General features: G+C 46.7%; 1 protein-coding gene and 12 non-coding genes across 15 annotated transcripts; all 13 read right to left on the bottom strand.

The window, feature by feature from the left end:
* Positions 1-85: 85 nt before the first annotated feature.
* Positions 86-18,706, bottom strand: LOC120445007 (helicase domino). 3 transcript variants are annotated; one of them, XM_039625057.2, is made up of 15 exons: positions 18,524-18,706; positions 17,328-17,955; positions 16,960-17,266; positions 16,490-16,745; positions 13,920-14,720; positions 12,477-13,710; positions 12,039-12,225; positions 10,868-11,004; positions 10,618-10,804; positions 8,295-10,388; positions 7,526-7,744; positions 4,441-4,476; positions 1,302-4,373; positions 858-1,238; positions 86-512 (listed from the first exon to the last, which is right to left on the bottom strand). In XM_039625057.2, the coding sequence occupies exons 2-15, from the start codon at positions 17,942-17,944 to the stop codon at positions 507-509; spliced, it is 9,534 nt and encodes a 3,177-aa protein (XP_039480991.1). In that variant the 5' UTR covers positions 17,945-17,955; positions 18,524-18,706; the 3' UTR covers positions 86-506. The 3 variants fall into 3 exon arrangements, with proteins under 3 accessions (XP_039480991.1, XP_039480990.1, XP_039480992.1); XM_039625056.2 differs by having other exon boundaries at positions 86-1,238; XM_039625058.2 differs by lacking the exons at positions 12,477-13,710; positions 13,920-14,720; positions 16,490-16,745; ... (1 more) ...; positions 17,328-17,955; positions 18,524-18,706 and having other exon boundaries at positions 86-1,238; positions 10,868-11,030; positions 12,039-12,170.
* Positions 10,456-10,564, bottom strand: LOC120447294. The gene has a single exon (XR_005615968.1). It is a non-coding gene; the product is annotated as a small nucleolar RNA Me28S-Am2589 (small nucleolar RNA).
* On the bottom strand, positions 11,077-11,214 carry LOC120447316. The gene has a single exon (XR_005615988.1). It is a non-coding gene; the product is annotated as a small nucleolar RNA psi18S-841/snoR66 (small nucleolar RNA).
* On the bottom strand, positions 11,253-11,383 carry LOC120447320. Its single transcript, XR_005615992.1, has one exon. It is a non-coding gene; the product is annotated as a small nucleolar RNA psi28S-3316 (small nucleolar RNA).
* Positions 11,407-11,545, bottom strand: LOC120447318. Its single transcript, XR_005615990.1, has one exon. It is a non-coding gene; the product is annotated as a small nucleolar RNA psi18S-841/snoR66 (small nucleolar RNA).
* Positions 11,562-11,692, bottom strand: LOC120447321. The gene has a single exon (XR_005615993.1). It is a non-coding gene; the product is annotated as a small nucleolar RNA psi28S-3316 (small nucleolar RNA).
* Positions 11,713-11,851, bottom strand: LOC120447317. The gene has a single exon (XR_005615989.1). It is a non-coding gene; the product is annotated as a small nucleolar RNA psi18S-841/snoR66 (small nucleolar RNA).
* Positions 11,868-11,999, bottom strand: LOC120447322. Its single transcript, XR_005615994.1, has one exon. It is a non-coding gene; the product is annotated as a small nucleolar RNA psi28S-3316 (small nucleolar RNA).
* LOC120447297 lies at positions 13,778-13,886 on the bottom strand. The gene has a single exon (XR_005615970.1). It is a non-coding gene; the product is annotated as a small nucleolar RNA Me28S-Am2589 (small nucleolar RNA).
* On the bottom strand, positions 14,939-15,083 carry LOC120447315. The gene has a single exon (XR_005615987.1). It is a non-coding gene; the product is annotated as a small nucleolar RNA psi18S-841/snoR66 (small nucleolar RNA).
* LOC120447323 lies at positions 15,121-15,254 on the bottom strand. Its single transcript, XR_005615995.1, has one exon. It is a non-coding gene; the product is annotated as a small nucleolar RNA psi28S-3316 (small nucleolar RNA).
* On the bottom strand, positions 15,267-15,397 carry LOC120447324. Its single transcript, XR_005615996.1, has one exon. It is a non-coding gene; the product is annotated as a small nucleolar RNA psi28S-3316 (small nucleolar RNA).
* On the bottom strand, positions 16,813-16,921 carry LOC120447298. The gene has a single exon (XR_005615971.1). It is a non-coding gene; the product is annotated as a small nucleolar RNA Me28S-Am2589 (small nucleolar RNA).
* Positions 18,707-18,725: the final 19 nt, after the last annotated feature.

Genomic DNA, 18,725 nt, shown 5'->3' on the forward strand with positions numbered 1-18,725 from the left:
AAAAAAGACGTTGCCATGGAAACCCTTTTTATATCTATCTCCAGTCCATATGCAATGAGGGTAGTCAACAATCTAAACGTTCAACTTTTTTTTCAATTATTTTCTTTATTTGCTTTCGATCATACAACTAGGAAGGACATATAGTTATAGCTACATATTTAGGGATGTTTATGTAGTATTTGATATATCTGAAATTAAATTTACTAATGTACATACTGCTCTACGGGAATAGGGGGCTGATATCTTAGTTAACTACGATTTACATGTTGAATTTAAAGCAGTTAGCCTACACACTAGGCACTCTTTACTTCCATAAAACTTTTATCGTAAAATGAATAGATTACAATGAACTTTCACTTAAGCTAGGGAGTTACATCTACAGATCAGTAAGATTAGTAATACGGCTTTTCCACGCCTTGAGCTGATTGATTGATTGATGAGCGATCATCGTCGTAATCTTCAGCGTTTCACCTTGAGCTCACCATCCTCCAGAGCAGTTAGATCGCTCATGGCTGCAAAACCAATCGACAGAAATTGAGATCAATTTAGCAATGATTGGCTGATTGACTGACTGACTGATTGAATGCATGAGGATCGGCGTGGGATGAGCTTTTGAGATTTGTTCGATCTTGATATACGAAAGGATCAGATTGATTGGCTTTTGACTGAGTTGAAGGTGTTTGATTTTGAGGTGGTTGTGGGGTTTGAATCTGAGTTGGTGTGTTGTAGGTGGCAGTGGCGGTGGCGGTGGAGGTGATGCTCGTGATGCTCCGCCGCTGACGTGGTCTGGCGGTTTTACTCGAGCGTTATTCTTTCTCGCTGCGTATCAGGATCTTTTTCTGCACCAGCTTGCGTACCTGTTGCGTTGTGGGCTGCGATATGCCGCCCTGTTGCTGCTGCTGCAAACTGCCGACCGTGGGCAACGTGGTGGTCGTCTGAGTGATGGTCATCACCTCCGCCGGTCCAGCAGTTGGTCCTGCAATACTTGTGTGCTGCTGCTGCTGCTGTTGCTGCTGCACAACGGCAAGAAGATTGCCTCCTGCCGTCGTCTGCAGCCGCACAGGACTGGCGTTCTGCCGCTGATTATGCTGCAGTGCAGCTATCAGCGTCTGCTGCGTGGTTTGACCTCCTGCACCCCCAGAGGCGGCCACCTTAAGAGCACTGGCAATGCTCGGCCCAGCAACATGGGTGCGCAGATTTCCCGCTGCCAAAGCCTGCGCTGAGGCAGCTGAAACAACCTGAAGACAAAGAAGTTCGAATTAGTTGATTTAGTCTATGGGCCAAAAATACAATTAACCCACCTGAATGGTTTGACGCTGATTGGCCTGTGAAGCCACCGACACGGGAATCACCCGTCCCACGCTCGTCTTACCCAACACCAGATTGGTGGTGGCTAACGTACCCTGCTGGCCACTACGCATGACTTGTTGAATCTGCTGCACGGTGACCGAATTCGGCAGTGCCTTTGTGTTTTGAATGTGCAGCAATTGTGCCTGGACACTGTTGCCACCTCCAACCTTCTGTTGATGCTGCTGCTGTTGCTGCTGCGAAGCAACTGTGGGCAAGGTACCGCCGCCAGACACTGTGACACCCTGCTGCTGTTGCTGGGGCCCAGTTGTCGTTACTATATTAGTGGCCGTGGGTTGGCCACTGGCGCTGACCAGCTGTGTCATCCGGCTGATCTTACGTGGCATCGTCAGCTGCTGTTGCATTTGCAAATGGCGCATCTGATTGGGCATGGTAACCTTGATCTGGCTGCCAGGTTTGAGCTGGGGCAGTGTCATATTTACGCTTCCCGCCTGAACAGTAGAATTAGTAGCCGATACGGTGACTCCGCCTGCACTTATACTACTTCCGCTTGCCGCCGCTGCCGTGGAAGCTTTTACCAGTGACGCGATCTGGTGCTGAGTTACCTGCTGTGGTTGCCCGGCCACTGGGAGTTGACCTTGCTGCTGCTGCTGTTGTTGCTGCTGCCCAGTGGTGGTGGTAAAGAGAGCTCCAGAGGCCTGCTGCGCCTTTTGGGCGGCAAGAATGTTATGACGCTTAACCAGTAGCATATCCCCAGCTCCGGTAGTGGTGGTAGTTCCGTCAGCGGACACCACTTGGCGCTGAAGCTGCTGCTTTCCGGCCGCCATCTGCTTGATGAACTGCGTCCTGGCCTGTCCGTGCATTTGCACGCTGCTTACCACGTTGCCCGCCTGCACAGTAGTGGAGGTACCCGGCATTCCCGAAACGGCTACTTTTTGGCTTGTCACGTGCGTGCCCATGTTGCTAGCTTGGATTATGGTGCCGCCAGCTTGCACCAGATTAGCAGTAGCTCCAGTACCGCCAGCTGATCCGCTGGGCACCGCTTGTGTCGTTGTCTGCAGCACCTTCAAGCTGCGCTGGCGGTAGAGCTGTATGTGTGCTCCCCCAGATTGCTGAGTGCCAGGGATCACCGTCGTTTTGCCTCCCTGCTGTAATGCGCTAACCGGGATTCCCTTTGTGGTCACCAGCTGTGTGGTCTGAGTGGCTGGAGATGTAGGAACAGCCGCCAAACGGAGCTGTGTCTGGAATTGTGCGGGACTCACGCCTTGCCCCAAGTTCGGCATCGACACAATAGACTGACCACCGGCTGTCGTTCGCTGTTGAAGCGTGTTTCCTGCAGCTGTCGACACAATTCGCTGACCACGCAACATGGCCGTGTTTAGAGTGGTTACAGCCGTGGTCTGATGCTGTTGTTGTTGTTGATTGGCAGTGGTGGTCAGTACGGTGCCCATGGTGGGCAGAGTGCTAACGGAAACCACCTGCGGCAGGGATTGGGTCTGCACAATGCTGCCCAACTGGGGAGAGCTGTTAACGGGCAACGTCTGTGACGAGATGGACACGATCTGGGCACCAGAGCCTATCTGAGGTTGCACCACTGCCGGAAGTGACTGTACTGGAGTGGTCAAGACCACGCTCACACTGGACTGACCTCCAGAAGCAGCTGCAGACTGTTGAGCCAATTGTTGCAATTGGCCCGCAGTCAAACTGGAGGAGGCACCAACAATAGTCTTGACCAACTGTTGAGTATTAGATTGTCCACCCTGGCCGGGGTGCGTACGCAATTGCTGCTGCGGTTGGTGGAGCAGAATGGCAGTCTGTTGACCGGGCGAGACATTGGAACTGGTCAGGTGCTGGATCTGCAGCTGCTGCAACTGACCACCAGCGGCGGGCACAGCCACTGTTGTCGTGGTACTGGGCTGCTGCTGCACGAGTTCCACGGTTTGCTGGACGGGCAGAGTCTGTTGAACGGTTGAAACAGTGGGAAGTTGCTGCTGCACAACCTGCTGTTGCTGCTGCTGCTGTTGTTGGACCTGCTGGACCACTTGTTGCGGCTGCTGTTGCTGCGGCGGCGGAGGTGGTGCAGGCTGTTGCTGCTGAGACTGCTGCTGCACTTGCTGAACTACTCCAACCGGAGGCTGGGACATCTGCTGTCCACGCTGCTTCTCCCGAATCTTATTTGCCTTCATGGCCGCAATGTTCTGCGGCGGCACCGGTTGATCGTAATTTTGGATGCCGAACTCCTGCAGCACTTCCATATGCTTGGGATTCATCAGGCTGGGAGCACTAAACTGGCGTTTCGGCGGCGGTGCCTTCTTTAGATAAGCAGTCTTAATGCTGTCGAAGCGGGATCGCATCGTCTTGTAAAACGAGGCGTTGTTATCGCTGACATACAGCTGGGTAGTTCGCAAATATCGCAGCGGACTCTTCAGGTACTCAGTGCGCAGAGTGGGCTTAAGCTTCTTCTGCTTCTTGGGACTCTCCACCACCTTGCCTTCCTCACGCGGCTGAATGTGCGTCTCGTACCTCCAGCGACACTGCCTCGCCGAACGGTAGGTCTTCGAGCAGAAGTTGACCATCTCTGAGACGAGGTCCCAGTTGGGCGTTTGGCCCGGTGAGAGCAGCATCAGGCTGCAAGGTAATCCTTGCAGATTTACCAGGACGTGCAGTATGGCCATATCCTCGAAGACGCACCACTCAGCCATGGCCTCCGGTTCGGTTAGAGGTTTAGTTGGAAGTTGAGGTTTCAAGCCTGGTATTGGCATATTTGGCTTAAAACTTCCGCGGAATCGCTGGCTCTTCAGCTCACGACGTAGACGCGCCAGCTGTGGCGTTGGGCGATCGAAAAGCGATCTGGGAGGCACGTAGTTATCCTCCCGGCGCATCTTATTGGGCCGCCTGCTACCATCGTACCCAGCATCCGTGCGCGAGCGCTTGTGCTCCTTGCGTACGTAAACTGGCGGCAGATCCATCTCCGCAATGGGTTCCAGCTCATACATGAACGACAACGAATAGTCTATATAGATATCGTTATCGTTGTCTTGCGGCGGAGTGGGCGGACACCACATCTAATCAAGGGATCACAAATAATTAGCACTATGAACCAGGTTATAACGCACTGCCACTTGAACTTACCGGCATCTGCTCCATGGTGTTGCGCGATATCCAGACCTGGACCAGATGGTAGCCAAGAAAGTTAAAGAAAAGAATAGACGGTTCCACATTATTTTCATGATATAGCAACTCTGTTTTGGTGTTGGCTTAGAAAATATTTTTTCGATTCAACGTATAGCTTTGGAAATGAACTGATTTTAATATTATCATACTGATGGCGTTGTAGCTTTCATTCCGAACCATTTTTAAACTTTCGTACGGCGCTTAGGGGGTTAAAATATAATTTTGTAGTTATGAAAGGATTAATTGGATACTAATTGCGACACCAAAACAGAATTCTACATTGTTTACAGAAAATAATATTTAACAATCTTTGGATGATCTCCAAATATTCTTTTCCAACTTGGTTTTATGAGGACGGAAGATTTCTTTCTTTTTTTTTTGAGGCAACGCACGAAATGAGTCCGTAAATAAAAACCACAACGTCTTTGAGTTTTGTTTAATTTTTAGCTTTGTTTCTGTTCTTATACTTTTCGTTTTATCTTGTTACACAATCAATGGATTTTGATACTTTTTAAAGCATACGAAATGAGTTCTGTGTCTTATTGGTTAGTCAATCTATGCTCATAGTCTTTAGATTGTTAATGATTCGTTTAAATTAAAGTACAAAATAAATTATAGAATGCAAAAATTTTTAACAATTATCATATTATACCTAGGGTTACGATCTAATGCAGTTTTTGGGAGAAGTGTTTGTTCTGTGTTCTCGATTGGTTTTTTGACAAACATTATTTAACAACAACAATCGAGGATGTGGTAATTTAGAGTACAATTTGCTAAACGCTTTATATATTCGTGCAATTTTATTTGACTTCCTGTTTACATTCCCGCTTTGTTTCGCTTTTCAACTTTGATTTGTAAATAAGACCCAGTTTACTATGGTGCCAAGACGCCATAATGAAGTATGTTCATCCTCATCTTTCCCGAAGCGACGATGCTATTTTTACGTTCGTTATCCCTGTAATTCTGCTCTTCTTTTTCGAATTCCGCTTGATACAACAGAAAAATCGGAGTTTGAACAAAAGTAGCAAAATGACCAATAGTGGTAATAAGAACATCAGAGACTTTTGAGGTAGGACTAGGGATACACTCGACTTGCCTCGGGGTCAAGTTATGTTATTAAAGCTACACTTTAGCAGGAATGGATTGCTTTTCTACCACTTTGCTGGCTTATTTTAATTCTATGGATAATTAAAACATCTGATCCCCTCAGTTTTAAAATATAAGTGGGTTAAAAAGGAAGCCATTGGTTGCACGGACGAATGGCAAATAACACAATTGGTCAAGATGTTCGAGGTCAAGATGTTTGACCACTTGAAGTTTAATTTGTTATCCTAGATTCTTGCGTGGGTTTCGCCGCCTAACTAACTTATCTCATACGATAGAAGGAAACTTGTTACAGTCTATAAATACTCGTTTTGCATCAGTCGGCAGCAGTTGCCTGGTATCAGTAACAGCCGGAGAAGGACCCGTCTCCCCACAGATAATTGGTCGCCCACTAAAACGCACACAGCACACACAGCTGATAATACTGACTGAGGTATGATAGTGAAGATCATCACCTGGATGTTCCGCTCGAGGAGACATTTCCTCCTGAAACACCACTGACTGCTGCTGATGAGCTAGTGCTCGCTGCCGTACCAGGAGTGGATCGAAGCATCACTCTGGGGGACTTGGATACCCAGCGGTGTAAGGTGCCGATATTGCTGTTGGACTTGCTATTAGTTTCTTCTTTCTTCGGCAGCTTTGGCTGGTTAAGCTTTCTCCTCGGTTCGCTCTGCGACTCCTTTGGCGTGGACTCAGTCCTGGGTGTCTTTTTGAGACTTCTATTAGCGCTGCTTTTATTCAATGCGTTTGCTACGGGACTCATGTCCAGGGTCCACAGATTGATCTTTACTGAGCCGCGCGACCTTGTTCGTGGCGTGTGACCGACAGCCTCGCTCTCATCACTCTTATCGGAATTCTGCAGGGGCTCTTTAGCCTCTGCCTTGGCATCGTGATGCTCATCCGTGTCTGATTCCTCACTGACATTGTAATAGGTGGAGCTAGTCATTGTGGTGTCCTGCACCTGATCGTGTGCATCCCAGTCATCCAAGCTTTCGGCTTCTCCTTCTGCCGTACCATCTGCCGCTGTACCATAGGTTGAGCTGGACTTGACATCTGCCTCTGAATCTTCAGTATCAACATCAACCATCTCCTCTTCCCCGGCTTCTTCCTCGTCATCGTCATCGTCATCATTTGTCTGCGATCCAGTTTGTATGGTCTCTTCGTCAAGTGCCGAGCCAGCTGTATCCACCTCCTCCTCCTCCTCGTCGTCGTCTACTGTGGCATTCGCGTCCTCGCCCTCCGTATCTTCATCCGACTCCTGCTCTTCCTGCTCCTCTTCATCTTGGTCACTGTCATCGTCCATATGTTTTAAAGGAGCTGCAATTGTAGCTCTCCTTTCTAGCAGTTTCCTGCGTGTGGCGGCCACTGCAACACTGTCTCGTCGCCCCCGTTTAGGAGGCGTTGTCTTTATACTGATGTTCGCTGAAACATTCTGTTTTAGGGGCGTCTTTAACATCTTGCTCATAGCAATGTTGGCTGACTGTCTTTTGGGACGCTCCTCTACGATCAAAGAGGAATCCTCTAAAGTAGAAGCGGCTGCAGATGCAGCCAAAGCTGTGCGTGTTGTCTTTCTAGTGGGCGGTGTTGGGACACTAGCCATATTGACTGCGCCCAGCGAGTGGAGACGGGTGTGCCGCCGAACTTGCGTAGCGGCGACTGTTCCCTTACCCATCGTTGTGGACTTAGTGCTGTTACTTTTGCCTCGGCTACTGCTACTGACCCCCATCCCCGTTCTTCTTCCTGTGCTTATTCCTGACCCCACTGGTACACTCTGATTGAGGCTGTTCTGGCTACTTCCTCGAGTCGTTGCCGATTTACTGTTCTTGTTGCTACCGTTGCTATGGCTGCTAACACTCCTGCTCAGCTTCTGAGCTGAGTTTCTTCGATTTACCCTCACCAGTGTTCGCTTATTGGAAGTGGAATCTTTTTTGGTATTAACCTGATTACTCGAATCCTTGCGACTGTAGGTAAGCATCTCCTCCGCTTCCGTTTCCTGCTTCAACAGCTCCTCCTCCTTGTGCATGGCCGCCAACCGATTGGCCTCCCACTCGCGTTTCTGGGCCTCCAGTTCCGCTTCCGCGGCTCGCAATTGTTCCGCCGTCCATGCCGCTCCAGTTTCTTCCACAAAGCGCATGGCATAGCGCTCTATAGGTGAGAGCTGAAAAGAAATAAGATCAAAAAAAAATTTATATTTTCGATTCATAAAAAATTAGAAAGCATTGCACTAATTTAAAAATTGTAAGACTTTGAGTGATACAATCGTGGCGTGGGTATGTCGCCTCAACTATGTCTGAAGGTCTTATCCGAAAAGGATTGCTCTTGGCAACACTCACTTTATTGGATTCGGTGAGAAATACAAATTCAATAAGAAGCAAGTGTTGCCGCAATAAAAACTAGTTTTGCGCTGACGAAAAAATAGTATAAATGGTGATTTTATAGATATTAGACTTTGAGTGATACAATCGTGGCGTGGACTAGGTCGCCTCGACTATGTCTGAAAGTTTACTTTCCAAAGGAATATTTTTTCTGTGCCGCACTCGCTTGACCGGAATAGCTTCAAATTGCAAGATTTCAGTATAAAATGCAAGGACAGCAACTATTTCTAAATTGACATTTGAATTGTTGATAACATATTTTTTCTTTGCTTAGACGAATATTTTAGACTAAATCACATAGTTATCTCAATCCCTTATTGAACACTAACTCACCTGTTTAACCAAGTTCTGCATCTCCAGATCGGCCTTGCTGAGTTCCACTTGAGCGCCGCCTTCCGCATTTGGATCATCATTTGCAATAGGAATGTTCTCGTCGAACTCGGCCAGATCAGCAGCCACCTCAGCTTTAGCCGTTTTCGTGGCCTGCACATCCTGCTCGTCCTCGGCGGCAGCCAACGCGTGCTCGAAGGCGCGCAGTGACTGTTTCTCCGACTCCACCACCGTCGACGGGGTATCCGAAAGCGTTGTCGTAGCGACAATTTTATCCTTCTCCTCCGACTTCTCCTGGCTCGACTCGTCCTGCTCGCTCTGCTCCATTGTAAAGAGATCCTTGATGGTGGAACTCTTGAAGTATGTAGTTGTAAAGTTGCCACCCTCGATGGCCATGTCGGTAAGCATTCGCTTTTGGTTTGCCTTCTTGAGTATGTTAACTTCTATGGTTCTTTCGGAGACAAGCCGGTATATGTGTACATCTCGCGTTTGACCAATTCGATGGCATCGATCCTGGGCCTGCGCATCCATTGTGGGGTTCCAGTCTGAGTCGTAAAAGATCACAGTATCGGCACCCGTCAAATTAATGCCCACTCCACCAGACCGCGTGGAGAGAATAAAGCAGAAGATTCGTTTATCTCCATTAAACCGCTCCATCAGGATCTGACGCTGTTCCACCCGCGTTGAGCCATCCAAACGTAGATAAATATGACCATGGTAGTTGAGGAAAGATTCCAAAACATCCAACATCTTCGTCATCTGAGTGAATATCAGTACACGATGCCCGTTTACCTTTAGCTGACGCAGCAAACGATCCATGGTCTGCAACTTGCCACAGTCGTATTGAATGAGACGCGGATCTGGGAACTGAGTGGTCATTGCCGAAGTGATTGGATGCAGCAATGCCAGTTTAGGCCGTAAGGCCTGCTCTACAGTGTGTTCTATCTCACGTTCGTACTGCCAGTGTGTCGATGAGAGATTCTGTACATAACGACGGATCCGGGGCGCACATACAGAGGGAACGTATATCACATAGTTTGCAAACAATGGCTTTAGATCAGCACATCTTTCCTCGAAGCTCTTCAGCAAGTGGTTAAGGGACCAACCATTTCGATGCGACATGGCAGTGCAGCAGTTGGCGTATCCACGCGTCTGCCAGGTTGATCGCTTAAGAGATCGGGTCACCTGCATGCAGCGCTGTATAGCTCCGCGACAATCTTCGCCGTATATGGGAGTGGCATCCGTGCGACGACGATTTATCATTGCCATACGTTTTAACGCTGCCAATCGCTGTTCCTTGCGCATCTGAATCAGCTCCTGCACTTTGTAGGGATCCTCCGCTTCAGTTTCTTCCTCGGGCTCTGTCTTTCCATTGGCAATGCTTTGCTTTTGTGCTGTGCTTTTTACATGAGTGGCCAAATCTTTGACAATAGGTTCCCTTATTAGTTGCTGGGCAGAAGTAGTTGATGCAGTAACTGTTGTTCTGGAAGCCGTCGTGGACGCCGACGCTGTGGTTTTACTCGTCAGTGTAAGGCGGGCTCCTGCAGCTCCTGAATTCGTCGCCGGTGTGAGGTAGAAAAATGGCTTTCCGTCTTGCATCGTTTTGGCTACTTTTGCGGGCGTTGGAGCATTTATTTGAGAACGTGCCCCCAGCAACTTGGAGTTGCTCAGCACGCTTAGAGCCCCCGTAGGAGAAGATGCTGCGGTCGATGATGTTGTTGTCACCACGCTATTGATCACCACTGGCTTCAAAGCCATATTCACAGGATTAATCGAAGCACTGACTCTTTTCAGGACTCTTCCACTTGGTAGCAAATTGCGCATTGGCACAATCTTTGAGCCCTCCAGCCGCATGGCCGGGCTGGCTCCTACCCTCACTGCATTCAATTTGATGCGCTGCGCCAGTTCCGCGCTACGTACTCGGATATGAAAGCGGTATTTGCCATTAGGACAACGGGGAGCTGGTAATGGAGCCGTATCGATATCCTCGATAAGCTTGCGAGGCGGGGCGAGCAGGCGGGACTTGTGCGAGACGTAGGCGGTCATAGTTTGCTCCAAATGCAACAACAAGAGGTTTACCGTCTCTAGATTTATTTGCTGTAAGAATATAAATAAATTAGTCTAAATTTTAATTGGCTATAACCTAATAAGTGTTTTGTTGGTTAAGCGAATCAGACAAATGCCTCGCAAGAGCGAACATCCTAAAAAAGTTTACGACTCTCTCCAGAATAGATTAAGTCCAACTATCAGTGACAATTTAACATCATTTTCAAACAACGATCAGGCAAAGAAATAGAAAAAAAAAGACGGAAGAAATAAAACTCACCGTAAACGGATCGTATTCCATAATATCGCAGACGAGTCGCGGAGTGTGGAATGTAATTCCATCCATTTGAAATGGCGAGATCGTAGGGCGCGCTTCAAACATGTTCGGATGATTGCACACTTTTCGCAACTGCATCAAGACGTTAATTACGCTCAACAAGTTGCCAGTTTGCAAGGTCTCACGAGTTCTGTAGGAAAAACATAGATTTATTAGTAATACATTCATCAGTAGCCATCCAACGCAAACTTACTTGGCGCGGCTCATGAAGTCCTCATATAGATAGCGTTGGCGACTCGACAGGCGACACATTATCACATGCTCGTACTTCTTTGGCATCTGTTTTTCCACCTCCTTCTTGAGGCGTCGAAGCAAGAACGGCCGTATCACCTGCACGGAGAAACAAAAGCAAAATTCTAATTACTGCGCATATAGTTTGAAATTGCTGATATTTTTAGAGGCTCATGTTAGGGTCGTTTTCAATGTGAGCAAATTGGTAGGAACATGACCACATGGATAAGACGAATCTCCTTGATCTGGCAAACTAACAAATTGTCATCACACGAAGCTAGTTCTAATGTGACACAGAGTGCATTTGCAAAAGTAGGAACGAAACATGATCATTTTTCTTATATATCGAATGTTTACAATGTAAACGGATTAGAGTTAAAGAAACTAAAATCACTTGCTATTGTAATGATTGATTTTGCACACATCTACGATTTTCAAGAGCATTTAACAAGCTTGCAAGAAAACGCTTTTAGGTGCAAAAAAAAAAATTATTGATTTATAATAGTGTAAAATGCGATTTCAATGTAATCATCCCAATACGGCATTAATTACATGGATAAGACGCAATTCTTTATTATTGCAAACTAACAAATTGTATTCACATGTAGTTAAATTCGTTGTGACACAGAGTGCATTTGCCTAAGAATTCTAAAAAAGTGTGTTCACAATGTAAATGGATTTGAGTTAGAGGAACAAAAATCACTTGCTATTGTAATAATTGATTTTGCACACATCTACGATTTTCAAGAGCATTTAACGAGCTTGCAAGAAAACGCTTTTAGGTGCTCAGGCAATAAATGACTTTCGATAGTGTAAAATGCGATTTCATTGCAATCAACCTTTTTCGGCACTAATTGCATGGATAAGACGCATCTCTTTATTATAGCAAACTAACAAATTGTATTCACATGTAGTTTATTTCAATGTGACACAGAGTGCATTTGCATAATACGTTTTATAAAGAATGTTTACAACGTAAACGGATCGAAGCTATAACGAAACTGAATCACTTGCTATTGTAAAAATTGCTATGGCACACATCTACGATTTTCATGAGCATTTATCAGGCTGGCAAGAAAACGCTTTTAGGTGCTGACCATCCAAAAAAAATTTGATCTTAATGCTATGCTTACCTTGTGCAAACGCGTAATTAAAGTCTCGTTGTACTCCATGTTGCCCTCAATCATGCCAGTCATTGGGTTCGAGAACCATTCCTTAAACTCGCGGTGCGATGAGAACACATATGGCATAAGAAAGTGCATCAGAGACCAAAGCTCCATCAGATCGTTCTGCAGTGGGGTTCCAGTTAGTAGCAGTCGTCTGTAGAAAGTTAAGAAGAGTACATTATAAATTCATTCGTATTAATAGCATATTTGTTATTTGTCTCAAAACAAGGCCACAAGCATTCTAGGACTATATTAGCATGCTCTGGTTTAGTATGCGGCATTATAGCGAATTTACTTTTAGCACCCAAGCGTAGTCGCCATGCTAGTTTTGCAGTCGCATGATTACTGATTTTTGGTGCTGAATGGCAGGCTTAGCAAATGCAAGCGAAATTCCATGTTACTCACCTCTCTGTGGAAAAGTTAAGTAGCAGCTGCCAGCGCTGGGACTTGAAGTTCTTTATGTTTTGCGCTTCATCCAGGATAAGGTACTTCCACTTTTTGCGGCGGAAGCTCTGTTGATCCTGCACTACCAGCTTATAGGACGTGATACACACATGGAACGCATTTGGCTTGGTCCAGCCTACTCGTTTTAGCTTGCGCTCCTTCTGCGATCCGTAGTAGGTGAGTATTTTGAAGCCGGGACACCACTTCTTGAACTCCATTTCCCAATTCAGCATCACAGACGAAGGCACCACAATGAGATGAGGTCCCCAGTTGCCCTTTGCGCACGCAAGGTGGGCCAATAGCGCAATGGTTTGGATGGTCTTGCCCAGACCCATCTCGTCGGCCAAAATGCCGTTTAGCTTGCGCTCATTCATTGTGACCAGCCAATCGAGCCCGATATGCTGGTACTCACGCAGGGAGTGTTTTAGCAGGAAGGGCACTGGAGTAACCACATTGGTTGAGGACAAGGTATTACCCTTAGGCTGGAGGCTCTCGGCCAAGGCGGCAGCGTCGTTTAACATATCATCCTTGTTACCGCTTGCTCCAGCGGTGCCTTCGCTGCCAGCAGCTCCACCTGTTACGTCAGCGTCCGCCAGAAGACTCTTAAGACCGTCCTCTGGTTCATCTTGCTCCTCCACATCCGTATCGGTTTTAACTGTAGAAGCATCTTCTTCATCCTCAGTGGCCCCATCTTCGCTTTCGTCGGTGGAATCAACAGCAGTCGAATCATCATCAGAGTCCAGCTCAGGATCACGTGGCGCTAGTTTTCGTCGCTTAGGACTAGGCGGCTGGTCACCGGCTCTTTCCGACTTGTATTTCGCCAACAACTGCTCCACTGAAAGATCATTGTCCGCTTCCAGTTCGTCGATCTCCTTTTTGTGGTCTATCTCCTGCTCGGCTTCTTCTTGTTTGCTGATTGTATTTTCGTCATCATCGCTGGCTTCCTTCGCCTCGAACTCGCTATCATCGCTGTCATCAGGCGTTTCGGTCTTTATCGCAGAGCTCTGCTCCTCTTTCATAAGCTTATCACGATTTTCGAGATAGCCAGGTGGTAGATCATTAAGAAAGTCATCGAAGTCCATCTCAGATTCTTTCGCTAGCGCCGTTACCTCCTCTTTAACATCGGCTGCATCTTCTTCGGCCTTGGCGATAGTCTCCTCATCATCTTCGGAACCAGACTCCGGCCGGAAGTCATCTGTAAAGTGGAAGATGTTTTGATTAAAAATTGTTCAAAGCTAGGAGTACAAATTGAGCATGGGCGCATAAGCATCAGGCAAATGCCTCGCAAGTGCGACCATCCCAAGGTAACGTCGACGTGTTCAAGAATAGACCACGTCAACGTTTCAGTTTGTAGTTTATCATCAAGTGCTCTGTTCTGGTACGATATGCTAGGGCATAACTCACCATCGGACTCCCGTTTCGGCGATGTTAGGCGGCTAGAATTAAGACTTGGCGTATCCGCCACACTCTTGTTCATTCCTTCGGCCAATTGCTGCGAGAATTTCTCTGTCTGGTCTACAATAAAGCTGAGATGTTGGTCTAAAGCTTGCTTGCGTTTTTCCTCAATCTTGGTTTGGTGCTTGTACTCGACCAGCTTTTCAACATTCGACCAAAAGCTCTTCACCTCGCGTGCAATGAAGGAAGCTACACGCTTTAGCTGAAGCTCTTGGGCCTTTTCCGCCCGCTGGGCAGCGGTGGCCTTATCCTGAAAATACTTCTGCACCATCTTGGCACACTTTTTGGCCGCGTTTTTCTTCCACTTCCGTTCCTGTGCAAAATCAGCCGCCAGCCAGACCATCTCCTCGAGGAGATAGTCCCAATGCGCCTTGGGGCGGCTGGGCTCCTGCAGCTTGGGCAGGCGCCGCTCAGTCCATAATCCCTCTCTCTGTAGTTCCGATATACGCTGCATCACGTACACCTCCTGCTTTGCCTTAAAAGAAAACTCCTGCGCCGCGCTGTTGGGCGTTCCGGAGCCACCGCCCAAAGCAGGGCTGAGCAGACTGCCAGAAGTTGGAGTGCCAGGCGTGAGTCCTCCGCTGCCGCCCAGAGCTGCCGGACCATTGCCCGTATAGAGCGGTGTGGGTGTAAGGCCTCCTCCACCTCCAGATGCCGCGGCGGATCCACTTGTGGCATTGTTCTGACTTTGAGGGCGACGCAGCGCCGTAGACCCGGCGGACGAATTGCAGGGCACCAACGGGGTGCCACCTTGGAAAAGAAGTCAAAAAGTGATAGAATAGAAAAGATATAATTTACTTAAGGGACGGCGATCAAAGGTCAACTCTTGGCATGCTGGAAAGTGCATCAAGTACAAAAGAGCTACTAGGAAAGCAATAGTGAATGAATGAAATAGAAGAGATAGAATAAGAATCATTTGCGAATCGGTTGCTAAACGAAAGAGGTGGGAACTGCATGCAAACTTAGTCTTAATGTGAGGCCCGAATTCAATGCGGCAACTGGGCTAAAGATAGTTGCCACATGGATAAGCGAAGCCCCCCTCCTTATTCTTGCAAGCTTACAAATTGTCATCACATGGGGCTGGATATCGATGTGACACAGAGTGCGCTTGCTTGTTCCAGCAGATGTATAGCTTAAGATATTAATACTTAAATGAGCCCAGCTTAAAATGGACCTGATTCTGTCATGGATCCAGATCACTTGCAACTGCGACGATTGCTCTGGCACACATCTACGATTTTCGAGAGCACTTAAGGGGCTGGCATGAAAACGCTTTTAGGTGCGTCCGCCGAGATCACTTGTAGTCAGCGTTATGGATATCTGCCACAAAAAAGGGCCGAATCACTTGCAACTGAGCTTCGCTCTGGCACACATCTACGATTTTCAAGAGCATTTAACAGGCCGACGAGAAAACGCTTTTAGGTGCGACATAAAACTAGTCTAGGGCTAATGATATTTCAAATAGATGAATATGAGGGGATGAAAAAGAGAACCCAACCGATGTGCTAAGTCCTTTAGTTCGACGCGATCTCTAGTTTACTAAGTATGCTTAAGTTTGCTAACTTGCTTACAAATCAACGCAGTCAATTAAACGATACATTCATCAATTATTTATCAATTCAAACTGAAATTAATAAGCAGATTTACCAATCCAAACTAAGGGCAAAAACACCAATTCTAGAAAACAATTTACAAATTGAAAATATAATCTTTATGCACATCAATCAATGCACTACTTTGCTTGAGAAATTATAAAATGCTTTAATGGTAAGACACAATCTGGTTTAAGAATTTAAATGAAAACAAAACGAATTTTAGCTGTGAAAGATTTTTGATATTTTTTTGTTGTTTGCGAACGATAAGCACCTGGCACCAAAGGTACAGAAGGATTTCCTACGGCAGCAGGAGGAGCGGGTATTTGACCGAAGACCATACCGTGACGACCTCCTAAAGGTCTACCGGGTATGTGACCTATATTATAACGATACAATTATGGTGAGTTGAGTGTGTGCGTTATAGGAGAATGTAGGCAGCATTAATGTGGGAACAGAAATCGGAAAAATAAATAACTTGTAAATAATAAATAGCAGTACGTGATAGTTGGTTATTTTGGTTATGCTTGTGTTTTAGTAGGTGTACGTGTATAACAAACTAACAAAATAATCTTTGCATTTTGCGAGTTTAGTTTGCTTTTGTTGTATTTTGTATTAGTAATGCACAATAGTTGGCGGCCACAATATAATATCGGTATAACATTATAAGTTTTTAGTGCAGGACGTGCGTTGGCAGTTGGCGCTGTTTTAGTATCAGTTTCGGAATTACAGGAGTTGGTATGCAGTGGTCTAGATTTTGCATCGATTTTACAATTTGAATTTGGCTTAAATATGGGGGGACAAACATAACAATTTGAAACAACAAAAAATACAATTTTGTTTGATCAAAACGAACACAACAGAAACACAAAATTCTTCATAACAATGAGAGGTCGAAGAGGTCGACTGGGAACAAGATGAGTTTACCTTGTTGCGTTAGCTGGACGACGGCAGCGGGTAGCTTTGTCGAAATGGCCACTGGTGTGGCTCCAACTGCTGGGATTTTGATTTCCGCTTCCACTGCCAGGACATTACCACTAGCCTCGACCGATGCGGCAGATGTGCTAGTTGCGGCGCCACTTGTAGCTGCTCCGGGAACAGTGCTACTTGAGCTGCTGTCTGTTGTTGCGGGACTTGAGTCTGTGATGCTGCCAATTTTGCTTGGAACTTGAGATTGCGTATTCTAAAAAATACATCGAAATTTTAATTAGTACAATACCAAAGAACCTTAACCGGAAATTAATAGATTTGGTGTTTTCAGACAAATGCCTCGCAGCTGCGAACATCCCTTATAAAAGCCAGAATCAATCAAAAATAGATCGATTTAGGCACTCAGTATGATGTGAACATCATAAATGTAGTGTTATTTTGCATTACTTTCAAAACAATGTTCTTACCGTTTTCACAGTACTATTGCTGATATTGCTATCCAATGGCGCTGCTTTGGTCGCACCAGTACTGATGCCACTGACCAATGAGGAGTCCACAGAGTCGGTCTGTTGGGTGGTAAATTTCTGATTCTGTGCCGCAGCTGCTGCTGCTGCTGATGTGCTCGGCTTATCTTCGTGTATCAGCTGATCTATACGATTCGCATTGCTGTAGCTGATGAACTGCGGGGTTGGTGTCTTCTTGCGCCACGCGGTGTAGTCCATCATACTGCCGCCGTTTTGTAGGTAAAAGTATTCGGACACATTTTCAAGATGCCTTTTTAAAAAAAAATTTGATATTTAGCGTTATTGGCAAAATAGTATGCGGTATAACTCACCTTTCTTTAAGATTACGCAAGATCTGCAATTTCTGCTGGAGTATGCGCTTCTTGAGGGCATTCAAGTCCTGCAGGGCCGTGGAAGAAAGCCCCCCGACCTCGCTGCTGGAGGCCACCGACGCTGGTAGCAGGGAGCTTACAATGTTGCTGCTCTCCGCTGTTCCAACAATGCTAGAGGCGTTCGTCCTGTCCTCGTTGTTGTCCACACGCTGACGCTTGGCCTGCGGCGGCGAAACAGAGGATTCTATTGTGTTCGAGGAAACGGAGGTTGATACGTTGGAGTGGGCGGGTGCTGCTGCTGCTGCCGTTGCCTCTGCCGTTTGCTGTTGTTGTTGCGGCAAGGGCGACAGCGGCACAGGCAGCTGCGCACTGGCCAGTTGCTTCTGTTGTTTGCTGCTGCTGGCGATTCCCTTGACTTGGGTTGCTATATGTTGGTGATGGCGGGTGGCCGGCAAGGCTGCTCCTACTGATCCTGCTCCTGCTGGTACTGTTGTGCTCGTGGATTTGGCTGGGGCAACTGAAGTTTCCGTTGAATGTGGAGTTACGCGGTCTGGCACAGCAGGAGGGGCCGGGCTGAGCCCTTCATGCCCCCCTCCTGCTGAATTACCTTCATTCATGTTTGAGACATCTACAAGAAACAACAAGAAAAAAGGGGGCGTGAGTTCCCAGTATTATTTTGAAATGACAGCAAATGGCGGGAAAAAAAAAACGTGGCCCGCCTCGCACACGTGCCGATGCTGCAGCCCTGGTCAAACCGCAAAACTCATTAATTCTAAAGAAATGAAACTATAATATTATCACTGCGTAATATCCATAATCAAACATGACGGGACATAAACCCACTGTCATCTTACAGACAAAATAAAAAAAGGCTTATCATACAGAATGCACCCCTTGAAAACAAGAAAAATGCAACCCTGCGTCTTGGGTTTTTCCGTTCCTCACACATACGCTTGCTATTTCGACTTCCGCAAGGGAAATGTGGAAAACCGTTAATCTAGGCACAATATATTCCACTTTTTGCATGGTTTTTAAATTTTCACCAGATTTTAACGCTCGAAATAAGCACTACACACATATGAACACTGGACGTGCTAGGGCCCGGCTGCCAGAGAGAGATGACTATACACAGCGACATGGCGGCGTCGCTTTGTCAGTTCTCGGCGCGGCAGACATTTTTTTTCACTTCTTCGTACCTCAGACGGGGAGAATTTTAATCACAAAATTTCACCATCTTTGCAGGGCATCCGTGCTTGAAAATGATGCCAATGCGTCGTGGAGAATGTGCCGCACTCGTTGGTCTGCAATCTTGCACATTTATTAGATTTATTAAATTTAACAGCAGTCCGCGAGCACGTTTGCTCGTGTTCAATTTCGAGTACAAAATTAGTGCGACCG

This window comes from Drosophila santomea, chromosome 2R, assembly GCF_016746245.2.
Source record: "Drosophila santomea strain STO CAGO 1482 chromosome 2R, Prin_Dsan_1.1, whole genome shotgun sequence".
NCBI classification, from domain to species: domain Eukaryota; kingdom Metazoa; phylum Arthropoda; class Insecta; order Diptera; family Drosophilidae; genus Drosophila; species Drosophila santomea.

What these genes read in the sequence shown, in the direction of transcription:
- LOC120445007 (XM_039625056.2), bottom strand. Translation starts at nt 17,944, where the DNA reads ATGAATGAAGGTAATTCAGCAGGAGGGGGGCATGAAGGGCTCAGCCCG. An exon ending in GACTTCATGAGCCGCGCCAA is followed by an intron (nt 10,805 to 10,867) that starts GTAAGTTTGCGT and finishes TTTTTCCTACAG; the next exon opens with AACTCGTGAGACCTTGCAAA. An exon ending in TGCAGAACTTGGTTAAACAG is followed by an intron (nt 7,745 to 8,294) that starts GTGAGTTAGTGT and finishes ATTTCTTTTCAG; the next exon opens with CTCTCACCTATAGAGCGCTA.